General features: G+C 39.4%; 1 protein-coding gene and 1 long non-coding RNA gene across 2 annotated transcripts in view; one reads left to right on the forward strand and one right to left on the reverse strand.

Annotated features, from left to right (window-relative positions):
• The window catches only part of LOC148414831 (dynein axonemal heavy chain 8-like), a 35,090-nt gene that overhangs the window by 8,205 nt on the left and 7,896 nt on the right, over positions 1 to 18,989 (forward strand). Inside the window, exons 21-67 of the mRNA XM_088428631.1 lie at positions 5 to 109; positions 255 to 368; positions 451 to 513; positions 763 to 863; positions 943 to 1,080; positions 1,606 to 1,846; positions 1,915 to 2,114; positions 2,238 to 2,391; positions 3,547 to 3,710; positions 4,102 to 4,204; positions 4,361 to 4,465; positions 4,585 to 4,746; positions 4,902 to 5,126; positions 5,194 to 5,366; positions 5,439 to 5,617; positions 6,074 to 6,261; positions 6,329 to 6,415; positions 6,507 to 6,614; positions 6,729 to 6,863; positions 7,305 to 7,466; positions 7,542 to 7,788; positions 8,037 to 8,278; positions 8,396 to 8,539; positions 8,600 to 8,831; positions 9,188 to 9,330; positions 9,401 to 9,535; positions 9,695 to 9,817; positions 10,231 to 10,444; positions 10,520 to 10,629; positions 10,864 to 11,027; positions 11,421 to 11,613; positions 11,695 to 11,817; positions 12,011 to 12,141; positions 13,033 to 13,186; positions 13,274 to 13,438; positions 13,591 to 13,817; positions 14,231 to 14,349; positions 14,555 to 14,658; positions 14,744 to 14,920; positions 15,654 to 15,821; positions 15,908 to 16,123; positions 16,314 to 16,451; positions 16,519 to 16,646; positions 17,421 to 17,589; positions 17,668 to 17,823; positions 17,894 to 18,049; positions 18,289 to 18,471. Coding sequence (XP_088284757.1) covers positions 5 to 109; positions 255 to 368; positions 451 to 513; positions 763 to 863; positions 943 to 1,080; positions 1,606 to 1,846; positions 1,915 to 2,114; positions 2,238 to 2,391; positions 3,547 to 3,710; positions 4,102 to 4,204; positions 4,361 to 4,465; positions 4,585 to 4,746; positions 4,902 to 5,126; positions 5,194 to 5,366; positions 5,439 to 5,617; positions 6,074 to 6,261; positions 6,329 to 6,415; positions 6,507 to 6,614; positions 6,729 to 6,863; positions 7,305 to 7,466; positions 7,542 to 7,788; positions 8,037 to 8,278; positions 8,396 to 8,539; positions 8,600 to 8,831; positions 9,188 to 9,330; positions 9,401 to 9,535; positions 9,695 to 9,817; positions 10,231 to 10,444; positions 10,520 to 10,629; positions 10,864 to 11,027; positions 11,421 to 11,613; positions 11,695 to 11,817; positions 12,011 to 12,141; positions 13,033 to 13,186; positions 13,274 to 13,438; positions 13,591 to 13,817; positions 14,231 to 14,349; positions 14,555 to 14,658; positions 14,744 to 14,920; positions 15,654 to 15,821; positions 15,908 to 16,123; positions 16,314 to 16,451; positions 16,519 to 16,646; positions 17,421 to 17,589; positions 17,668 to 17,823; positions 17,894 to 18,049; positions 18,289 to 18,471 — 7,368 coding nt within the window. The remainder of the gene's footprint in view (positions 1 to 4; positions 110 to 254; positions 369 to 450; positions 514 to 762; positions 864 to 942; positions 1,081 to 1,605; positions 1,847 to 1,914; positions 2,115 to 2,237; positions 2,392 to 3,546; positions 3,711 to 4,101; positions 4,205 to 4,360; positions 4,466 to 4,584; positions 4,747 to 4,901; positions 5,127 to 5,193; positions 5,367 to 5,438; positions 5,618 to 6,073; positions 6,262 to 6,328; positions 6,416 to 6,506; positions 6,615 to 6,728; positions 6,864 to 7,304; positions 7,467 to 7,541; positions 7,789 to 8,036; positions 8,279 to 8,395; positions 8,540 to 8,599; positions 8,832 to 9,187; positions 9,331 to 9,400; positions 9,536 to 9,694; positions 9,818 to 10,230; positions 10,445 to 10,519; positions 10,630 to 10,863; positions 11,028 to 11,420; positions 11,614 to 11,694; positions 11,818 to 12,010; positions 12,142 to 13,032; positions 13,187 to 13,273; positions 13,439 to 13,590; positions 13,818 to 14,230; positions 14,350 to 14,554; positions 14,659 to 14,743; positions 14,921 to 15,653; positions 15,822 to 15,907; positions 16,124 to 16,313; positions 16,452 to 16,518; positions 16,647 to 17,420; positions 17,590 to 17,667; positions 17,824 to 17,893; positions 18,050 to 18,288; positions 18,472 to 18,989) is intronic.
• LOC148414832 (uncharacterized) lies at positions 2,910 to 14,891 on the reverse strand. The gene is made up of 3 exons (XR_015867361.1): positions 14,528 to 14,891; positions 13,589 to 13,805; positions 2,910 to 9,825 (listed from the first exon to the last, which is right to left on the reverse strand). It is a non-coding gene; the product is annotated as an uncharacterized LOC148414832 (long non-coding RNA).

An 18,989-nucleotide genomic window follows, 5' to 3' on the forward strand; every position in this document is an offset into this window, starting at 1 on the left:
ACAGGATGCGTATGAAGTGCTGATCCTTTATGAAGCTGAAATGCCTGACAAGGAACCGGGAGAGGTGTTCGGACTTGGCCGTTTCTTCACCAGGCTTCTGTCGAAGGCTGTAAGTAGGGTTATGAAGATGCAAGAACTTTCCACTTCTGTTACATTTACAGTATATGTGTTTGTGTGTATAATTAAAGCTGCCTTGCCTATGGAGATCCATTAAATAAAATGTTGTTTACCTGTATGACCTTTTTTTCTCCCAGATGTCAGTTCAAGACCAGCTCTTCTGTATGCAGCCCAACCTCAAGAAGGACCTGCTGGAGCGCGTTAGCGTCTTTGAAAGAGATGTCAACAATTACATGGATGATTATGACAATGTAAGCTGCATTAGCCAATCTGTGTTGTGTATTGATCTACTGCTTATGTTCATATTTAAATTTATTTCTTGATGCACTGCAGGAAGGCCCCATGGTTGAAGGAATTGAACCGAAAGAAGCCAGTCGTAGGCTCCAGTGCTTCCAGGTACATGTGCTGGTTAATTATTATTTGTTATTATCTTGTTGAAAAAAGACTAGAGAGAAGATTGAAGCAAGTCTAGTTTGCTCAGTTTGAAAATTGCGGTTTTGCAATTCATTTTTTTCACAGTGGCTCAAACACCACTATCAATATAGTTACAAGTGTATTTGTTATTTTTACTTTTGATTTTTAGTGCTTTTGTTCCAGTCTTGCAATGTATATTTCTTGTAATTGTATCTATTTGTCCTAATCAAGGCCAAATTTTCCGAGCTTTGGCGAAACTTTACCACCTACAACTCTGGTGAACAGCTCCTTGGCCTGCCCGTCTCTGATTATGAGTGTCTTCAAAATAAAAAGTACAATAGCTCAGCCTTTCAAACTCTCAAAAAATAAGTACCGGTATCTCCTTATGTTAAAGTGTGTATTCCCCCTTAGGAAAGAGCTGGACCTGCTTCAGAAGCTCTACGGCCTGTATGACACTGTGATGAAGACCATCAGTGGTCACTCTAAACTTCTTTGGACACAAGTGGATATTGATAAGATCAATAATGAGCTCATGGACTTCCAAAACAGGTTCCACTTGTGTTTCTCATTTTAATACATGCAGAATGTATAAACACATTTATATAGTTTATTTATTCAATGAATGCAACCCAAATAAAATGCCATTATAAAACGTTATTAATTGTACAGCAGGATGTGTTTTATTCAACATTTCACTTTCACATGTGAAGAATACAATTGAAATCAAGTAAAACTCCTCCATTACTACTACAGATATTACAGTAATATGAATGTTTTTCTCTACAATTTGATCATTTCTATAAAAAAAAAAAAATATATATATATATATATATATATATATATATATATATATATATATATATATATATATATATATATATATATATATATATATATATATATATATATATATATATATATATATATATATATATATATATATATATATATATATATATATATATATATATATATATATATATATATATATAAACACCCCTCTGAGTAAAACCGATATATTACCCCAAAGCAAATTCGAGACATAACTGCAGCAAGTATAACGTCTGCTTTCAGATGTCGACGTCTTCCCAAGGCGCTGAAGGAGTGGCAGGCTTTCATGGACCTGAAGCAGACCATCGAAGACTTCAGCGAGCTGTGTCCCCTGCTCGAGATGATGACCAACAAGTCCATGATCCGCAGGCACTGGGACCAGATCTCCAACCTGACTGGTCACAAATTCGAGGTCGAGTCACCCACCTGCACACTGGACAATATCATGGAGGCGCCATTGTTAAAGTTCAAGGATGATATCGAGGTGAGCGTTTGACAATTTCCTTTCCCTTCTGAGGTTTCTGCATTATTCGTAACTCTTTACTCTTTCAGGATATCTGCATATCCGCCGTGAAAGAGAGAGACATCGAAGCCAAGTTGTCGGGTGTGAAATCAGTGTGGCATGACCAAAACCTGACACTGATGAGCTTCAAGGACAGGGGTGAACTCATGCTGCGAGGCGGTGAGACTACAGAGATCCTCACCTCTTTGGAGGACAGTCTTATGGTGCTGGGATCACTGCTCAGCAACCGGTGGGTAGAGTCTCGTCATCAAAGTTTTGACACTTAATTTGTTTTGTGTGTTTTGCACACATTCAAGCCTTTCAGCCTAAAAGGATTTTTTTTTTGTGTGTGATATTTTCTGCCTATATTCAGCTACTGCACGTTCTACAAAGCCGAGATCCAGGACTGGGTTTCCAAGCTGTCCACGTCAACAGATGTAATTGAACAATGGGTCATTGTGCAAAACCTTTGGATTTACTTAGAAGCTGTGTTTGTCGGGGGTGACATCGCCAAAGACCTGCCTCAGGTAAAGTTGCCTGTCAATCTAAATCTAAAAAGGACAGTAACAAGTTGCAATATTTATGAAACCCATCTAAAATACATTATTTAAATACTGTACTAGAGTAGCTGGTTGGCTGGCAATCATTCCACGGTGTCCTCCGCCTCTAGCCCAATGGCAGCTGGAATAGACATAAGCCCACCTGCAACACTAATGTGGAAAGCTGCTATCAAATGGGATCGATCCAAGTATTGATAGAATCAATATCAAATTCTGCATCAGTATTGTATCTAGACATTATTTTCTATGGGTTATGATGGGTTATGCAATCCCTTTTTTTGCAGTTCGATACTCACTCTTGAATAAATATAATTGTTTCATGAAATGAAATGGCATTACAATTAAAATAATTGAATACATGACAACATTTTGGAAAATTATATTGTTTTATTTGTCTGTCAAGGTTTACATACTTTTAGTTTGAGCTCATCAAACTATCAACTAGGTATAGTAGCACATAGTATACTATAATATAGTGTCTAAGAACAGCCTAAAATTCGATAAATAAATAATAAAAGTGTGCAATATTTGGTTTAGTGTGCTCTGTGAGGCCAACGGAAAGTAAACTAAAACAATGATATACAGTAGGTTAAATAGGTTAATCAGCACTACTACAACAAATCATATCAAAACTGTGCAAGACCAGCAGAAAATAAAGTAAAACAATGAAATCGGATAAATAAATATAATAAGTTAATCAGCACTACTACAATGAATCATATCAAAACAAGCTAGGAAAAATTGTCTAGACTAGACCATCTTGAGCAACTGATATTTTTTTTGACTGCAGAAGACAGACAGAGACTAAGAATATGAAGATTACTATGTTAGATAACAACAGCAGTCAAAATATGTGTTCATTGAATATTGTATATCACAGCATTGTTAAGAACCCAAGAAGGAAATATTATTGCATAAAACCTGTTATTTATCTGGATAAATTAAATTGAACACCATAATATTTTCTAAAGTATTTGGTATCAGTTTTAGCGATACTGCTGGTAGCATCTACCTGTTATTGATCTATACCAAAATCTCAGGTAGTGCACAACTCGATTATCAAAGATGAATCATTCAATTCGTATTTATTTTGCACTAAAATGCACACTCCCATTCATCTAGGAAGCTGAGCGCTTTCAGCAAATCGATTCAACATGGATCAACATCATGCAGCGAGCACAGAGCGTACCGAACGTGGTAGAGTGCTGTGTCGGTGATCCAATGTTGGCGGAGGTCCTGCCGGATCTTCAAAAGCAACTGGACTTTTGTCAGAAGTCACTCACAGGGTAAATGATTACTCTTTTTTTTTTTTTTTACCTAGTTAGTCACTGTACAAGAAATATTTGAGTAAATTCCCACTATTGCAACATGAAAATGCTACCATGTGGTGCCAAAGAATTAATTTTACATTAGACATTACTTTTGCCTGATCATAAAAACAAAACAAATAACTGCAGTGAATCACGAGTCAGTTCCCACCCAAAAAGGATCACAACATTTTGCATCAGACTTGAATAACAGTGTCTCATATCAAGCATTTTCACGTTAGTTGACTTGTTTTTTTAACTGAGCGTTTACCCACTTAGTAAACGCACATTTCCACCACCAGTTAAATGACATGATTTTGCATTGGCAACAGTCTTATGATTGCAACATAACAAGCGCAAAACATCGCAGGTACCTCGAGAAAAAGCGTCTTCTGTTCCCACGGTTCTTCTTCGTGTCTGACCCTGCCCTCTTGGAAATCCTTGGCCAGGCGAGCGATTCTCACACAATTCAGGTGAGCACATTTAATTTACCATAAAACCACAAAAATACTTCGCTGGGCATACATCATTAGGTGATTAATTAATAACGGACGATACAGACTGTGAATCCCAAATGGCAGTACAGTAATGTAAAAAATACATAAAATTTCATGAATTTCTGTTCTCAGGCTCATCTTCTTGGAGTGTTTGACAATGTCAATCATGCTGAGTTTGATTCCAATGAGTATGACAGCATTTTGGCTGTCCTATCTCAAGAAGCAGAGAGATTACCAGTGCGTATTTTGTTTATTGATAACCCTTGATTTGACCTCGGTCTTGGGTTGAATTAATCCACAAACAATGCGTTATAGATTCTCATATGCATTTTTTTTACATTTTTCTGCCCTTTCAGCTGGACAAACCCGTTCTTGCTCAAGGTCCTGTGGAGCTTTGGCTCGGGAAGTTATTGATTGAGCAGCAGTCGTCATTGCACACCGTCATCAAAGCTGCTGATGACGTGATCAATGACGAAGAATTTGAGCTCATACCTTTTCTTGACAAGTTTCAAGCGCAGGTCTGTTTTTTTTTTTTTTTTTAATCTTCTACTTTTGGGAAGTGTCATTGAGACATATTTTGTGAGGGAGGTCTATCACCATCTTCTTTGCTTCTGCTGGTCAATGTGCTATATGTGTTCTTGCTAGTTAGTCCAAATTCTTCTTCCTAATTTAGGTGGGCCTGCTGGGAATCCAAATGGTCTGGACAAGGGACTCAGAGGAAGCTCTTGAAAATGCCGAATTTAGCAAAGAGGTGATGATCTTCACAAAGAAGAAATTCCTGAACCTCCTGCGAACACTGATCAAGCAGACCACCTACGACTTGACCAAATTTGACAGGGTCAAATACGAGACTCTGGTTACCATCCACGTGCACCAGAGTGACATCTTTGAAGAGCTGGTAGGCTCACTAACTTACATGACATTTTTTGCCTTTGTGGACCACATTGATGTTGCTTTCTCTTCAGGTGGCAAAATCAGTCAAATCTACCAATGACTTTGAGTGGCTGAAGCAAAGCAGATTTTACTACAATGACAGCATTGATAAGGTCATCGTTTCCATCACCAACGTTGACTTTGTTTATCAAAACGAGTTTCTTGGCTGCACCGACCGTCTGGTCATCACCCCGCTAACTGACAGGCAAGACAACAAATAAGTGTAGCTATTGTGTAGCCATTTTATTTTTATAATTACATTTGTGGCCTGTTATAGGTGTTACATTACTCTGGCTCAGGCTTTGGGCATGAGCATGGGAGGAGCCCCTGCTGGGCCAGCTGGTACAGGAAAGACAGAGACCACAAAAGACATGGGCCGATGCTTGGGGAAGTATGTGGTGGTCTTCAACTGCTCTGACCAAATGGACTTCAGGGGTCTTGGCAGGATCTACAAAGGTATTTGAAGGCTTTGTGCTATGCTAGAGTCAATAATTTACTTTCTTACATATAATAAAAGACTCTGTAAGTTTCTTCTCCTGGAATGTTATGAAAATTAAGGCCTAAAGTTGTTTTATACATTGATCCAGCAACAAAAAAATAATGGTATTTGGTATGTAAAAACACAAGAAGTTAGAAAATTGTGACACCATCTGCATTTTGCAAGGTATGATTTGGTGTAATAGACAAAGGAGAACTTTGTTAAGTTTTAAAAGTTTGATATTTTTCCAAAAAATACCCTCCTTAAGGCATTTAATTTAACAACCCTCCACCACCCAAAAAATAGGGCATATTTTTCATCTCAAGTACAGTAATATTGGCCTTAATGACAGGAAGATGGCGATTTTGTTTTGAAGAAGCTATTTAATTGTTGCTATTGGCAGATTCAACTCATACTGTTACTTTTTTTCCCAGGCCTTGCACAGTCCGGGTCATGGGGCTGCTTTGATGAATTCAACAGGATCGACCTGCCGGTGTTGTCTGTGGCCGCTCAACAGATTTACATTGTTCTGGTGGCTCGCAAGACACACAAACCCACTTTTGTCTTCACGGATGGTGATGTTGTCGACCTTAATCCAGAATTTGGCCTCTTCATCACTATGGTAAGACATAGAAATTGACATGGCAGCGAGAGGGGCAGTGTGCACTGACAGCTTGTTCTCTGCCTAGAACCCCGGTTATGCTGGCCGTCAGGAACTTCCTGAGAACTTGAAAGTCCAGTTCAGGACAGTCTCCATGATGGTGCCTGATCGACAGGTACCCTTAAGATTTTTTTTTCATTGGTAGAGCTTCCCACATGTAGTATTTGTTCTAATGTAACAGACTTATTGTCTCTAATATTTGGCAGATCATCATGAGGGTCAAGCTGGCTAGTTGTGGATTCAATGAGAATGTACTCCTGGCCCAGAAATTCTTTGTGCTTTACAAGCTGTGTGAAGAGCAACTGACAAAACAGGTGAGACACAGCAACAAAGAGAAGACGATCGGCAGGCTCCTCAGCACAGCTCTGACACTGGAAAGTGATGCTACAAAGTAGAGGTTTTTAGTGTTGTTTTCTTGTGTGTTTCAGGTGCACTATGACTTTGGCCTGAGGAATATCCTGTCTGTGTTGAGGACACTGGGGGCCTGCAAGCGTGCGCGGCCTGATGACTCTGAGTCAAGCACAGTCATGAGAGTGCTGCGTGACATGAATCTTTCTAAACTGGTACCATAAACATGTCAGATCAAAACAGGGCTCTCCATAGTTAGGGGGGGTTTCTACTTAGAGGAAGATCTGGGCTTAGTCTTAGTTCTTTATAACTGTTTAGTTTGCAATTGCTCAAATTTACCATAAAGTTATGTTTTGGAAAGAGAACAGGAAATGGGAACAGATGGGGTACTAAAATGGGGGTGAGTGAATTTGTTAACCGTCAACAGTAAATACACAGGGGATTTCTATACTTGCGAAAGGATAGCCAGATGTGGGGTTGGTAGTGGATTTGAGAACGACTATCAAATAACACCTTGCCGAAGAAGCACTACATACACTACAGTGTTTGTAACCAGTCATAAATGTGTGCCACCGATGTGCACCTATGTGTTTAATAGTTTTGATTGTTTTTATTCGAATAACACTGACAAACAATAATTGTGAATTCTGTTTCAGGTGGATGAGGATGAGCCTCTCTTCCTCAGTCTCATCAATGACTTGTTCCCTGGGATCAAGCTAGACAACAGCACTTACAATGAGCTGCAGGCCGCCGTAAAGAATCAAGTTGACCTTGCCGCGTTGGTTAATCACCCGAACTGGAACCTAAAATTGGTTCAGGTATAACAAAACATAATGTTGCTCAAGCATGAGCTGATTTTGACTTTAATACACTGTTATGACCTCTGACAACAGCTCTATGAGTCTTCCCTTGTGCGCCACGGTCTCATGACCCTGGGGCCGAGCGGCGCGGGTAAGACCGCTGTCATCAACATCCTTATGCGAGCGCTGACAGAGTGCGGAACACCTCACAGGGAGATGCGCATGAACCCGAAGGCTATCACCGCACCTCAGATGTTCGGCCGTCTGGATGCTGCCACCAATGACTGGACTGATGGTATCTTCTCGACGCTCTGGAGGAGGACACTCAAGGCCAAGAAAGGTGATGTGAATGTTCAAACACCTATCCTTAAGTATCACAGGCAATTTTTAACTTTTAAATAACTCCACAAGATGTTGTTTGAAAGTTCCCTACCACAAATACAATGAGCAATGAAACTTATATTAGTATTGTCAAATTGTATTGTGTTGTACAATCTAACAGGAACAATAACAATCATGCAAGATAATTTTGTGAGGTACAAATCATTTGCAGTAATAGATAGCAGTAATGAGGAATTTTGCCTACAGGGGAGATCATATGGATTGTGTTGGACGGTCCTGTGGACGCCATTTGGATTGAGAACCTCAATTCCGTGCTGGATGACAACAAAACCCTCACACTGGCAAACGGTGACCGTATCACCATGTCACCAGCTTGCAAGCTGGTATTTGAGGTGCATAACATTGAGAACGCTTCCCCGGCCACGGTGTCCCGAGTCGGTATGGTCTTCATGAGCTCCTCTGCACTGAGCTGGGAACCCATCCTCAAGGTATAGTTGCCATCCGGCAAGGCAGACTGCCCAAATACAGGCAAATATCACCAAACAAGATTCGAATGGAGGTGATGATTTGATTCATTTGAAATCTTCTCATTGTTTTTGTTGTAGGGGTGGACAAACAAACGTGGTAACTCCGAAGAAGCCGAGAACATCATTAATCTGTACGACAGGATATTTTGGGACGTGTATTCATACATGAGGCAGAACCTCAAACCCAAAATGCCATTTTTGGAGTGTAACTACATCATGCAGGTACGGAAATCAAATTAACCGCCACCACGTGCTGATTTTGAATCATTTGTCATCTGGCAGTCTTGCAATATACTGGAAGGCCTAATCCCAACCAAGCAGATGGGAGGCCTGGTCAACGACAAACACTTGGAGCGCCTCTTTGTCTTCGGCCTGATGTGGAGTCTGGGGGCTCTTTTAGAGCTGGACGACCGAGACAAAATGGAGGGCTTTTTCCGAGAGCATAGCAGCAACATTGATCTGCCGCACACAAAGGAGGGAGAGACTATGTTTGAATACATGGTGGGGACAGATGGTACGCTCAGAAAAAATGAACTGTTTTTTTTTAAGTAACACAAAATGGAAAATTCAAGTTTTAAGTGTATGTAGGTGTAAAGAGTCGGTACTCTGAAATGCTTTTCATTTGAAATCCATCCGTTTTTTTCTTTTTTTCCACTTAGACTCAATTACAAGGACGTGAGTTCAAATGGACTGTAAAGTATTTTTTTAAATCTTTATTTGAGGAAACCTTGTCACAGATGTGTTAAACTTTTTGAAATTCTGGGGAGTAAAAATTGTGGGGTTTTTTTTGTTTTTGTTTTTTGCCAATTGCAACTTATTCTTTAAGGCTTGTGTGTAAGAGATGCACAACTGTTTGCATTTCACTTCCAGGTCAGTGGTGTCATTGGAATGAACATGTAGGGGAGTACGAGTATCCCACAGATCACGTACCGGACTACGCTTCGATCCTTGTGCCCAATGTGGATAACACCAGGACTGCTTTTTTGCTGGAAATTATTGCTAAGCAGTTCAAAGTGGGTTGCGGCTTGTTTCAAATAATGTACTTTAATTATGAATACTATATTTATCTTTGTAAAACCACAGGCTGTTTTGCTTATTGGTGAGCAAGGGACAGCCAAGACAGTGATGATCAAAAGCCACGCCAAAAAATTTGACCCAGAGACGGACCTGTTTAAGTCTCTCAACTTCTCTTCCGCCACAGAACCCATCATGTTTCAGGTAGAATGGCACATAAACTCACTGTTGTTTAAAAAAAAGGATAAAATTACTCAAAAATTACATAGTGTCAATTAGGTTGAGATTTTCTTTTTTTTATTATTCATACAACACAATTTATTTGTGAAATAGATGTTTGATTAACAATGTGTGTTGCAACAGCGCACTGTGGAGAGCTATATCGAGAAGAGAATTGGCAGTACATACGGACCGCCAGGCGGGCGCCGGATGTCAGTCTTTGTTGATGACATCAATATGCCTCTTGTCAACGAATGGGGAGATCAGGTGTGAGTCTATGTATATAGAAATGGCACAGCAACTTGAGAAAATTGACAATTTTTCACCCTGCTAAGCTAATTCGATCTGTCCTAAAGACAAAATGTAGTAAGCACACTACATAGAAAATATGCCGCTAGGGAGATATCGAGATCTACATAAATCTTAGTCTGTTTACTGTGGAAAGGCTGAAATTACCAGGATTTGGACAATTTTACATTCGACAAGGTCACAGAATTATTAATACGTTATCTAAAGAATTATTATTTAGTTTGATAATCAGTGCAGTTCTAGTGCATACATTTTCACTATACTGTATACTGTATATATTTTTTAACTTTCTAGCTATTTATAACTCAAACATTCAAAGATTCTCTTCATCTAATCACAAGGTTTAATAAGACGTGTGAAATATTTTCCAGATCACCAATGAGATAGTCCGGCAAATGATGGAAATGGGCGGCATGTACAATCTGGACAAACCAGGCGACTTTATCACGATTGTTGATGTGCAAATGCTGGCGGCCATGATTCACCCCGGCGGCGGGCGAAACGATATCCCGCAGAGACTCAAGAGGCAGTTTACTGTCTTCAACTGTACCCTGCCTTCCAATACCTCCATTGACAAAATCTTTGGTAGATATTCGTCATCAAAACTAAAGTTTTAAATTTAAAACTTCGGTGAATGATCACGTTTGCTGTAACACACAGGTGTGGTCGGCTGTGGCTATTTCCACCAGTGCAGGAAGTTTAAGGAGGATATAACAGCCATGGTGAAGAAGCTTGTGTCGGCTGGGAGGGTTTTATGGCAGTGGACCAAGGTAGTTTTAGGGGAAATTTTTTATATGTTCTTTTATGTTTGTTTATGCATTTTCAATGTTCAGCAATGTATAATGTAACTGTGGACTTAGACAAATATCAAATATTCTTGCTAAGAATTAAAAACTACACGAGAACATTATTCATTATGTTGGTACCGGTAGAGTGGAGACTTTTCTTAAGTGTCGGTTGTTGTAAAAAGTCAATGAACCACTGATATAATATATCTACATTAGGTTAAGATGCTGCCCACACCTTCCAAGTTCCACTACATCTTCAACTTGCGAGACTTGTCCAGGATCTGGCAAGGAATGCTGAAGGTTGAGGCAGAGCAGTGCAATGAATTCCAGACCCTCGTGGCCTTATTCAAGAGTGAATGCACACGTGTCATTGCTGACAGGTAGATAGATAAACCAGGACGTGATCAAAGTCAACACAAACATGGGCAGTACTTGTTGCCCTGCGTGAGTGCTCTGATTTGTACTCAAGATTGGGACACACCATGTCTAGCAGGTTTGGAATGTTTCACGATAACCGCCACCATTGCACAACAGAAAAAAATCAGAATAATGAGAAATAAAATTCAAAAGTTAAAATACAAAAAGTCCCATTCCATGTGACATGGTTTCTCTCGCCAGTTATTAATAACAGCCACCTTGCTAATGGAAATAAACAGCACCTACAAATAATGTATTTACAAAGATTACTTATAACGTTTGAGGCATTTTTAAGTCCAAATTAAGCTTTGCTTTTCAGTCAGATTGAAAACATTTTTGTCACTGCTTGTCTTAAGGTTCATTTGCTCCGAGGACAAAGAATGGTTTGACATTGCCATAACCCGCGTGGTCAAAGAGCACGTTGACCCCGGCCTTGCCGCGACAATCCACGAGGACCCATACTTTGTTGACTTCCTGCGAGATGCGCCCGAACCCACGGGCGAGGAAGATGAAGGCGCCTGTTTCGATGCCCCCAAAATTTACGAGCTGGTACGAAAAAGCTTCCTCTGCTCTTCAGGCTGTTTTGTGTCTTGATTGACTGTTACCAACTTGAAGTCATCTTTTTGTTAGGTGCCCAGTTATGAATTTCTAGAAGAGAAGCTAAGGTTCTATCAGGCGAGGCACAACGACGAAGTGAGGGGCTCTCACATGGACTTGGTGTTCTTTACAGATGCCATGACTCACCTTGTCAAGGTCAGATTAAGTCTGCACGTAACACATTATGAGAAACCCCTGTGCAAATATGTGTATTTGCACGTGGGTCCACTATACGCATACAAATTGGAAAAGTTGTCAGAAATATAAATATTCATGTCTAACATTGCTACCCGAAAAATGTATAGTGGCACAGTATCTATATTTTGTAACTTCCCGCCACATTCTATAGATCTCACGCATCATTCGCACGGATACTGGAAATGCCCTTCTTGTGGGTGTGGGAGGATCCGGGAAGCAGAGTTTGACTCGTCTTGCCTCATACATCGCTGGATATGAAGTGAACCAGATTACATTGACCAAGTATGGAGAACAGAATATATCATCAGTCGCATAGCATAATTGCACAAGTCTGATTTCTATATTTTTGGAAAACAAAGAAAAAAAAAAAACCACAAATGGGTATTTTTATTGGCACTTGCTCCTTTTACTTATTCACACATCTAGTTGAAGTTGTTGTTATAATATACCGTAAATAAAAATATACCTGTGCGTTCCAAAAACTGTTTCTTATCCAAAAACATTAAAATATGACTTAAGCAGTTATGATATATGGTCAACGATATACTCAGTTTATTAGCCTTTAGCTATAGAGCATTTGTAGCCATACACTACTCTAATATTGCATAATAACATGTTTTCCTCTTAAAACATAACATAATTTTTGATCAGCCATGCTATAAACAGTTTGGTAAAAAAATAACCCAATTAATGGTTAAAAAAACCCCACTCAACATTTATTTTAATTTGATACAAATTGTTGTTTTGTTTTGCAGAAATTAATCCCAACAAACTGGTTACTTTGTATGAGACAACATCAAATTGTCATGTTTTGGATAAAACTGCACAAAGTTGGGTCAAATTGACCCAGAAATTGAGTTGGTTCTTTTTCACCCCAAATTTTTGACTCAACTGTTTTTAGAGCGTAACAATGGAATGTTTTGATAAATTATTAAAAATGAAAAAAATGATTACTTGCACAAATAAAGCCCATTTACTTTATGTATACTAGCCTAGTAAGAATTATATATATTTTCCCCTTCAAATTATACAGACCTTGTGCTATCAAAGTGATGAAATGTTTTCATAATCTTTGCAAAATTATTTAAAATATAAGAAAAAATAATCAACCATCACAAATACTTAATGCAATCAATGTATTCATTATGGATTACGTTCTGTCTTTCCCTTTAGGTCTTACAATATATCAAATTTTATGGAAGATCTAAAGAAGTTGTACAAATCAAGTGGGGCCGAAGGCCGCGGCATCACTTTCCTTTTTACTGACAATGAAATAAAACAGGAGGCCTTCCTCGAGTACCTAAACAATGTTCTGTCATCTGGAGAGGTGATTACTCATATTAGAGAAAAAGTACACTTTCTATGATGTCCTGGTTTGAACCTCATTCAGCACCACTCATTCATCTTTGCGTAGGTCTCCAACCTTTTTGCAAAGGATGAAATCCAAGAGATTACCCAAAACCTGGTCCCAGTAATGAAAAAGGAATTTCCTCGCATTCCACCCACTTTTGACAACCTCTACGAGTACTTCATATCGCGGGCGCGGAAGAATCTGCATGTCGTTTTGTGCTTCTCCCCGGTAAGTGGAAAGTATCCAAAAAAAATACTCAAATGATATGATTAGTATACTACACTCTGCATGTTACTGTATGTCTATCCATCCATATATGAATGTAAACTTCAACAAGAACAGTTAACAGCATTGTATCCGTCTATCAATCATACTTACAGGTAGGACCAAAGTTTCGCTCGAGGTCCCTGAAGTTCCCGGGCTTGATATCTGGCTGCACGATGGACTGGTTCGCCCCGTGGCCCGAGGAGGCTCTGGTAGCGGTGGCTGATCACTTCCTCTCAGGGTTCCCCATAATTTGCTCCCCAGAGGTGAAAGCCTCCATGGTGACCACCATGGGTGTGTACCATCGCAAAGTGGCTGAGACGTGCGACACCTACTTTGAACGGTAACAACCATTTTGACGCAATTGAACAAGACGTTATTCTCATTTTGATGGGGTAGGGAGCTGGGTTAAATTCATTTTAGTGGCCGTCTTCGGTGGAGCACATGGTCCACGTGACAATGATTACTTTACTAGATTCAGTCTGGAATGCTTAACTTTACCATTTCTGGAATGCATATCTTCACCATTTTCTGCCATTATTGACACATTTTTCTTGACACTCTGCTAACCACATGCGCCACCTTGCCAAGTAAACTTTTTTTTAGGTATGAGGCGAATATGAAATTATAAAAGGCTATTTTATCATGTATAATTACAGTACCCTTGTGCACCGAAAGGAAAGCCTTGCACAAGTTTGCATGCACGCAGCATCGAGGTGTTATGGGTGTATCCCTGTGTTGTTTTGCATTTTACAGATTCAGGAGGAGAACTCATGTCACCCCCAAATCGTACCTCTCATTCATCAACGGGTACAAGACGCTCTACCGTCAAAACCACGAGCATATTAACACGCTCGCCGAGCGCATGAATGTCGGTAAGGACAACGCATTTCGGCCCCTGAAACCAAACGTACCGAGGACCAAAAGTGACGTTTAGGTTGAAATAAAGCTACAAAGCTACAGTATTTTCAGTTCCAGGAATATTTTAGTCCTTGGGTTGGGTTCCTTGGAAAAATGAAAATAATGATAATAACAGTCCCAAGGCTGACTTACCAATCTTATCGTACGTCTTACTCTCAGGCTTGAACAAACTGATGGAGGCCGCCGTGTCTGTGGCTAAACTCTCCAAAGAGCTGGAAGTCAGTGAGAAAGAGTTGGTGGTAGCCTCCGCCAAAGCTGACAAGGTAAAAAATACAAAAAAAAAACAGCACTGAGAGGGAAGCACTGGTTCTTCTATTCCACAACAATGATACGAGGTGTACGCTTTAGGTGTTAGCCGAGGTGATGATCCGAACTGAAGCTGCCACTATAATCAAGAACGAGGTCCAGATCGTGAGCGATAAAGCTCAGATGATCGTGGATGAAATCACACATGAGAGAGCCATTGCCGAGGAGAAACTGGAAGCAGCAAAACCGGCCTTACAGGATGCTGAAAATGCACTGAATGTGAGTTTCTGTTATCCTTTAGTACAGCTGGGTAATAATGCATTTTTTTTTGTTTACTTGCACATTGAAGTGACTTACGTTTTTCAGCTTTATTTTTCGTGTCACTTGTGTTGTTGTATTATTTGTTTTATGTTTTTAATTATTAACATTGAATTATATGCATTAGAGTCCCTAAAAAATGAAAATAAAAAATGGCTAACTTTGGCATCATATCCCCCTTTCTTGGATAATTGAAAACATTGCCAAGGATATAAAAGGGGTTTGGAAATGGTGACAAATGAAGCTCTTCTTTGTGCTGAAACTAGGCCCAGTTCACCTACGGAGAAATTCAGCCAGCTCATCATTTGTGCCAGGCAAAAGCACTTCATTTGCTGAATTTGAAATGAACTCGTAGGCCTAAATAGCACCCCCTAGCGGCTCACTGGGAGTTTTCATGTCGTTCCAGACGGCCTACTTCGAGCCAATGTGCATGATGCATTTGGGAACAAATGATCCGAAATTAAATGATCAAATTATCCTAAATTAAATGATCAAATAATCCTAAACTATTTCAATAACGTCATTTGCATCTCCTTTCACTTGAAGGAGGGAACAACCTGAGTATATTTCTTTTTGGGGGTTGGTTTTTTTGTTTTCTTTCTGAAGACCCATAGCAGGCAGAACAACTTTCAAGATTCATTTTAGTTGCATTGCTTATTGCTTATCGTTAAACAAAATAAAAAACCTTTTGCAGACCATCAAGCCTGCTGATATTGCCACTGTAAGGAAACTGGCCAAGCCACCACATCTGATCATGAGGATCATGGACTGCTGCCTACTGTTGTTCCAAAGAAAGTTGGAGACCGTCACTATGGATCCCAACTTGCCCTGTCTCAAACCGTCATGGCCGGATGCTCTTAGGGTGTGTCTGATTCCAGTCATTGTTTTGTTTTTGCTTTTTCCGTCATATCCAATGTACACGTGTCTCACCTTTGTCTTGGTGTTCAGTTAATGGGCAGCACAGGCTTCCTGGCATCACTGCAGCAGTTTGTCAAAGACAAAATCAATGAGGAGACGGTGGAGCTGTTGCAGCCCTACTTTGAAATGGAGGATTACACCATGGAAAACGCTAAGAAGGTGTGCGGCAGCGTGGCCGGTCTGCTGGCATGGACCAGGGCCATGGCCGTCTTCTATGACATCAACAAAGAAGTGCTGCCGCTCAAGGTAAGCTGCATCAGTCCAAAATAACGTTTGCTCAAAGAGGACTCGCCTTGCCAATTGTGCCTAAAATTTGGCTCTGAGGCAAACTTGAACTTGGCAAACATGAATGAGGCCACACACAAACTGTCGACAAGTCCATGCATTGAAGGTAATGCGATCGCTCATCCGGCCACTTTTGATCATTTTTGATTAGGCTAATCTGGCAGTTCAGGAAGTGCGCTACAAAAAAGCCAGTGCTGAGCAAATGCAGGCTCAGGCCACTCTGGCCGAAAAGGAAGCCGAGCTGGCCCTGGTGCAGGCGAAGAGCGACGCCGCCAGTAAAGAAAAGCAGGTGGGCTACGTGATTGACTTTGAGCTAGCCAAAGTGCATGCTTCTAAATTGGAGCGATTTCATTCAGGAATTGCTGGATCGTTCCGAGATGTGTAAGAACAAAATGCAGGCCGCCTCAGATCTGATTGGTGGCTTGAGTAATGAGAAGGTCCGCTGGACTCAACAAAGCAAAGAATTTAAATCACAGATTAAGAGGTAGGTGAAAATGCCATGTTTTTATATATATATATATATATATATATATATATATATATATATATATATATATATATATATATATATATATATATATATATATATATATATATGTGTGTGTGTGTGTGTGTGTGTGTGTGTGTGTATTCTGCAAAATTCTGCAAATGTTTGTTTACATTTTCATGTTACATATCTGAAAAACAAAGATCAGTGCTTTCTCCATATTGTGTTTTTCACTTTTATTCCCAGTTCAATGAAAGAATTTATTTGCGTTTGTATTTTTTTTTAGTTCTCTTTAAATCTTTAAATTTCTTAATTTGTTTATTCTTGCCCAAAACATTTTTTTACCTTTGTTTCTCCTCCAATGTTTGTTCATTTTTCTTAGGATTTCCTTCCGAATTTTGCATGACTTTTATTTGAAACACAAATAAATACAAAGTTTTGTTTTGGATTTTCTGGTTCTTTCTCCCCCAGTTTTTGTGAGAATTTTTTGGTAAGTTTGATAAGTTTTTATTGTTTACTTTTCAATTGTTCTAATTGTGTATGTTGCTTCCAAAACACAGAAAATATTTTTTTCATTTCTTTTTTAGTCTTCATTTGAAACAATATTAGAAACAGCATTAGAAACAACATTATCTAATTTTTTTGTTGCTTTCATTTGTCACGTATTGTTGTGATTTACCTGAAATACTACTAACAAAGGAAAACCACCCCTGTAATTTTAGCAGGCCTCATAAGAATGACTTTTCCGCTTAACTTGTTTCCTTATGTTAGACTGGTTGGCGACGTCTTGCAGCTCACCGGTTTTCTGTCATACTGCGGCCCCTTCAACCAGACTTTCCGCGACATGTTGCTGGAAATGTGGAAGGGCGAACTCATAACCAACAAAATCCCATTCACAGAAAACCTCAACCTGATCTCCACACTGGTTGACGCTCCCACAGTAAGGACAAGAAAAATGAGCCAATAGTTGAACTCATGGAGTGGTGGGAGGAGGAAAATGTGCGTGTGTCTGTTCTAGATCAGCGAGTGGAATCTTCAGGGGCTGCCTGGAGATGATCTTTCGGTACAGAATGGGATCATCGTCACCAAAGCGTCAAGATATCCTCTCCTGGTCGATCCCCAGACTCAGGGAAAGACTTGGATCACCGCAAAAGAAAAGGCCAATTCCCTGCAGGTATGGTGTCGTTCACTCATCAAAGTTGAAATTAAACTCCAAAATCTCACAGGTCTCGTCTCATCTACAGATTACGTCCCTCAACCACAAGTACTTTCGAACACATTTGGAGGACTCCGTATCTTTGGGCAGGCCGCTACTTATTGAAGATGTGGGCGAGGAGCTGGACCCTGCCCTCGACAACATCCTGGAGAAAAACTTCTTTAAATCTGGCTCAAACTTCAAGGTAATTCTTTGAAATGTCAGCTAGATGACCGTTTTGCCAGGTTATTTTTCTCTGACACACAATCAGGTATTTTTTTACATATACATATACATATATATATATATATATATATATATATATATATATTTTTTTTTTTTTTTTTTTTTTTTCTAATGGTATCTGTAAATCAATGAAGTGTTTTTTCCGTGTAGCAATGTGCAGCCATTCTAAATTAATATTGTGGATTTTTCTCTGTGGAGGTGAAAGTGGGAGACAAGGATGTGGATGTGTCCGCTAGCTTCCGGCTCTACATTACCACTAAACTGCCAAACCCGTCATATACTCCTGAGGTGAGCGCCAAAACGTCCATCATTGACTTCACTGTCAACATGAAAGGCTTGGAGGACCAGCTGCTGGGACGTGTCATCCTTGCTGAGAAGAAGGTTCGTCCAAATTTCAACATCAGTTTTTGTTACATTTCTGCGTCTTTTTTCATATGTTATGGGTGTTTCATTTTCAATCAAAACACAAAGAAAGTGTTTTTGTTGCTTTTATTTATTTGCAATCCATATTTAGTTTTATCCAAAACACAAGAAAGGTGTAATTGTGATGCATTAAAAAAAAAACAAAAAACAGCCTTATGTTACTGAAAATTAAAATTGGGGTAAAGGTTATTGGTATATTCTGATCCTACACAAAATTCCCTCTAAAATAATACATTGGAAATAAATGATATATTGTTGTATCATTATTCAAATGTCCATTGTAATCAGCTCCTTAGGATAAGATATTGAGCCAAAACTTTCAGTAAGTGTTAAATGACCACTGGAGAGTAAATTCCAATAGCAGACTTTTTAATTTAAAAAAACAACAAAAAAAAACTTGTCATCACTTGTTATTATTTTCTGTCTCTATCTCCAAACAAGTATGCTCAATGTCCACTAGTGGCTGCCTTTAATTA

The sequence above is a fragment of the Hippichthys cyanospilos genome, chromosome 12 (assembly GCF_059441005.1).
Source record: "Hippichthys cyanospilos isolate Australia breed blue-spotted pipefish chromosome 12, RoL_Hcya_1.0, whole genome shotgun sequence".
Taxonomy (NCBI): Eukaryota; Metazoa; Chordata; class Actinopteri; order Syngnathiformes; family Syngnathidae; genus Hippichthys; species Hippichthys cyanospilos.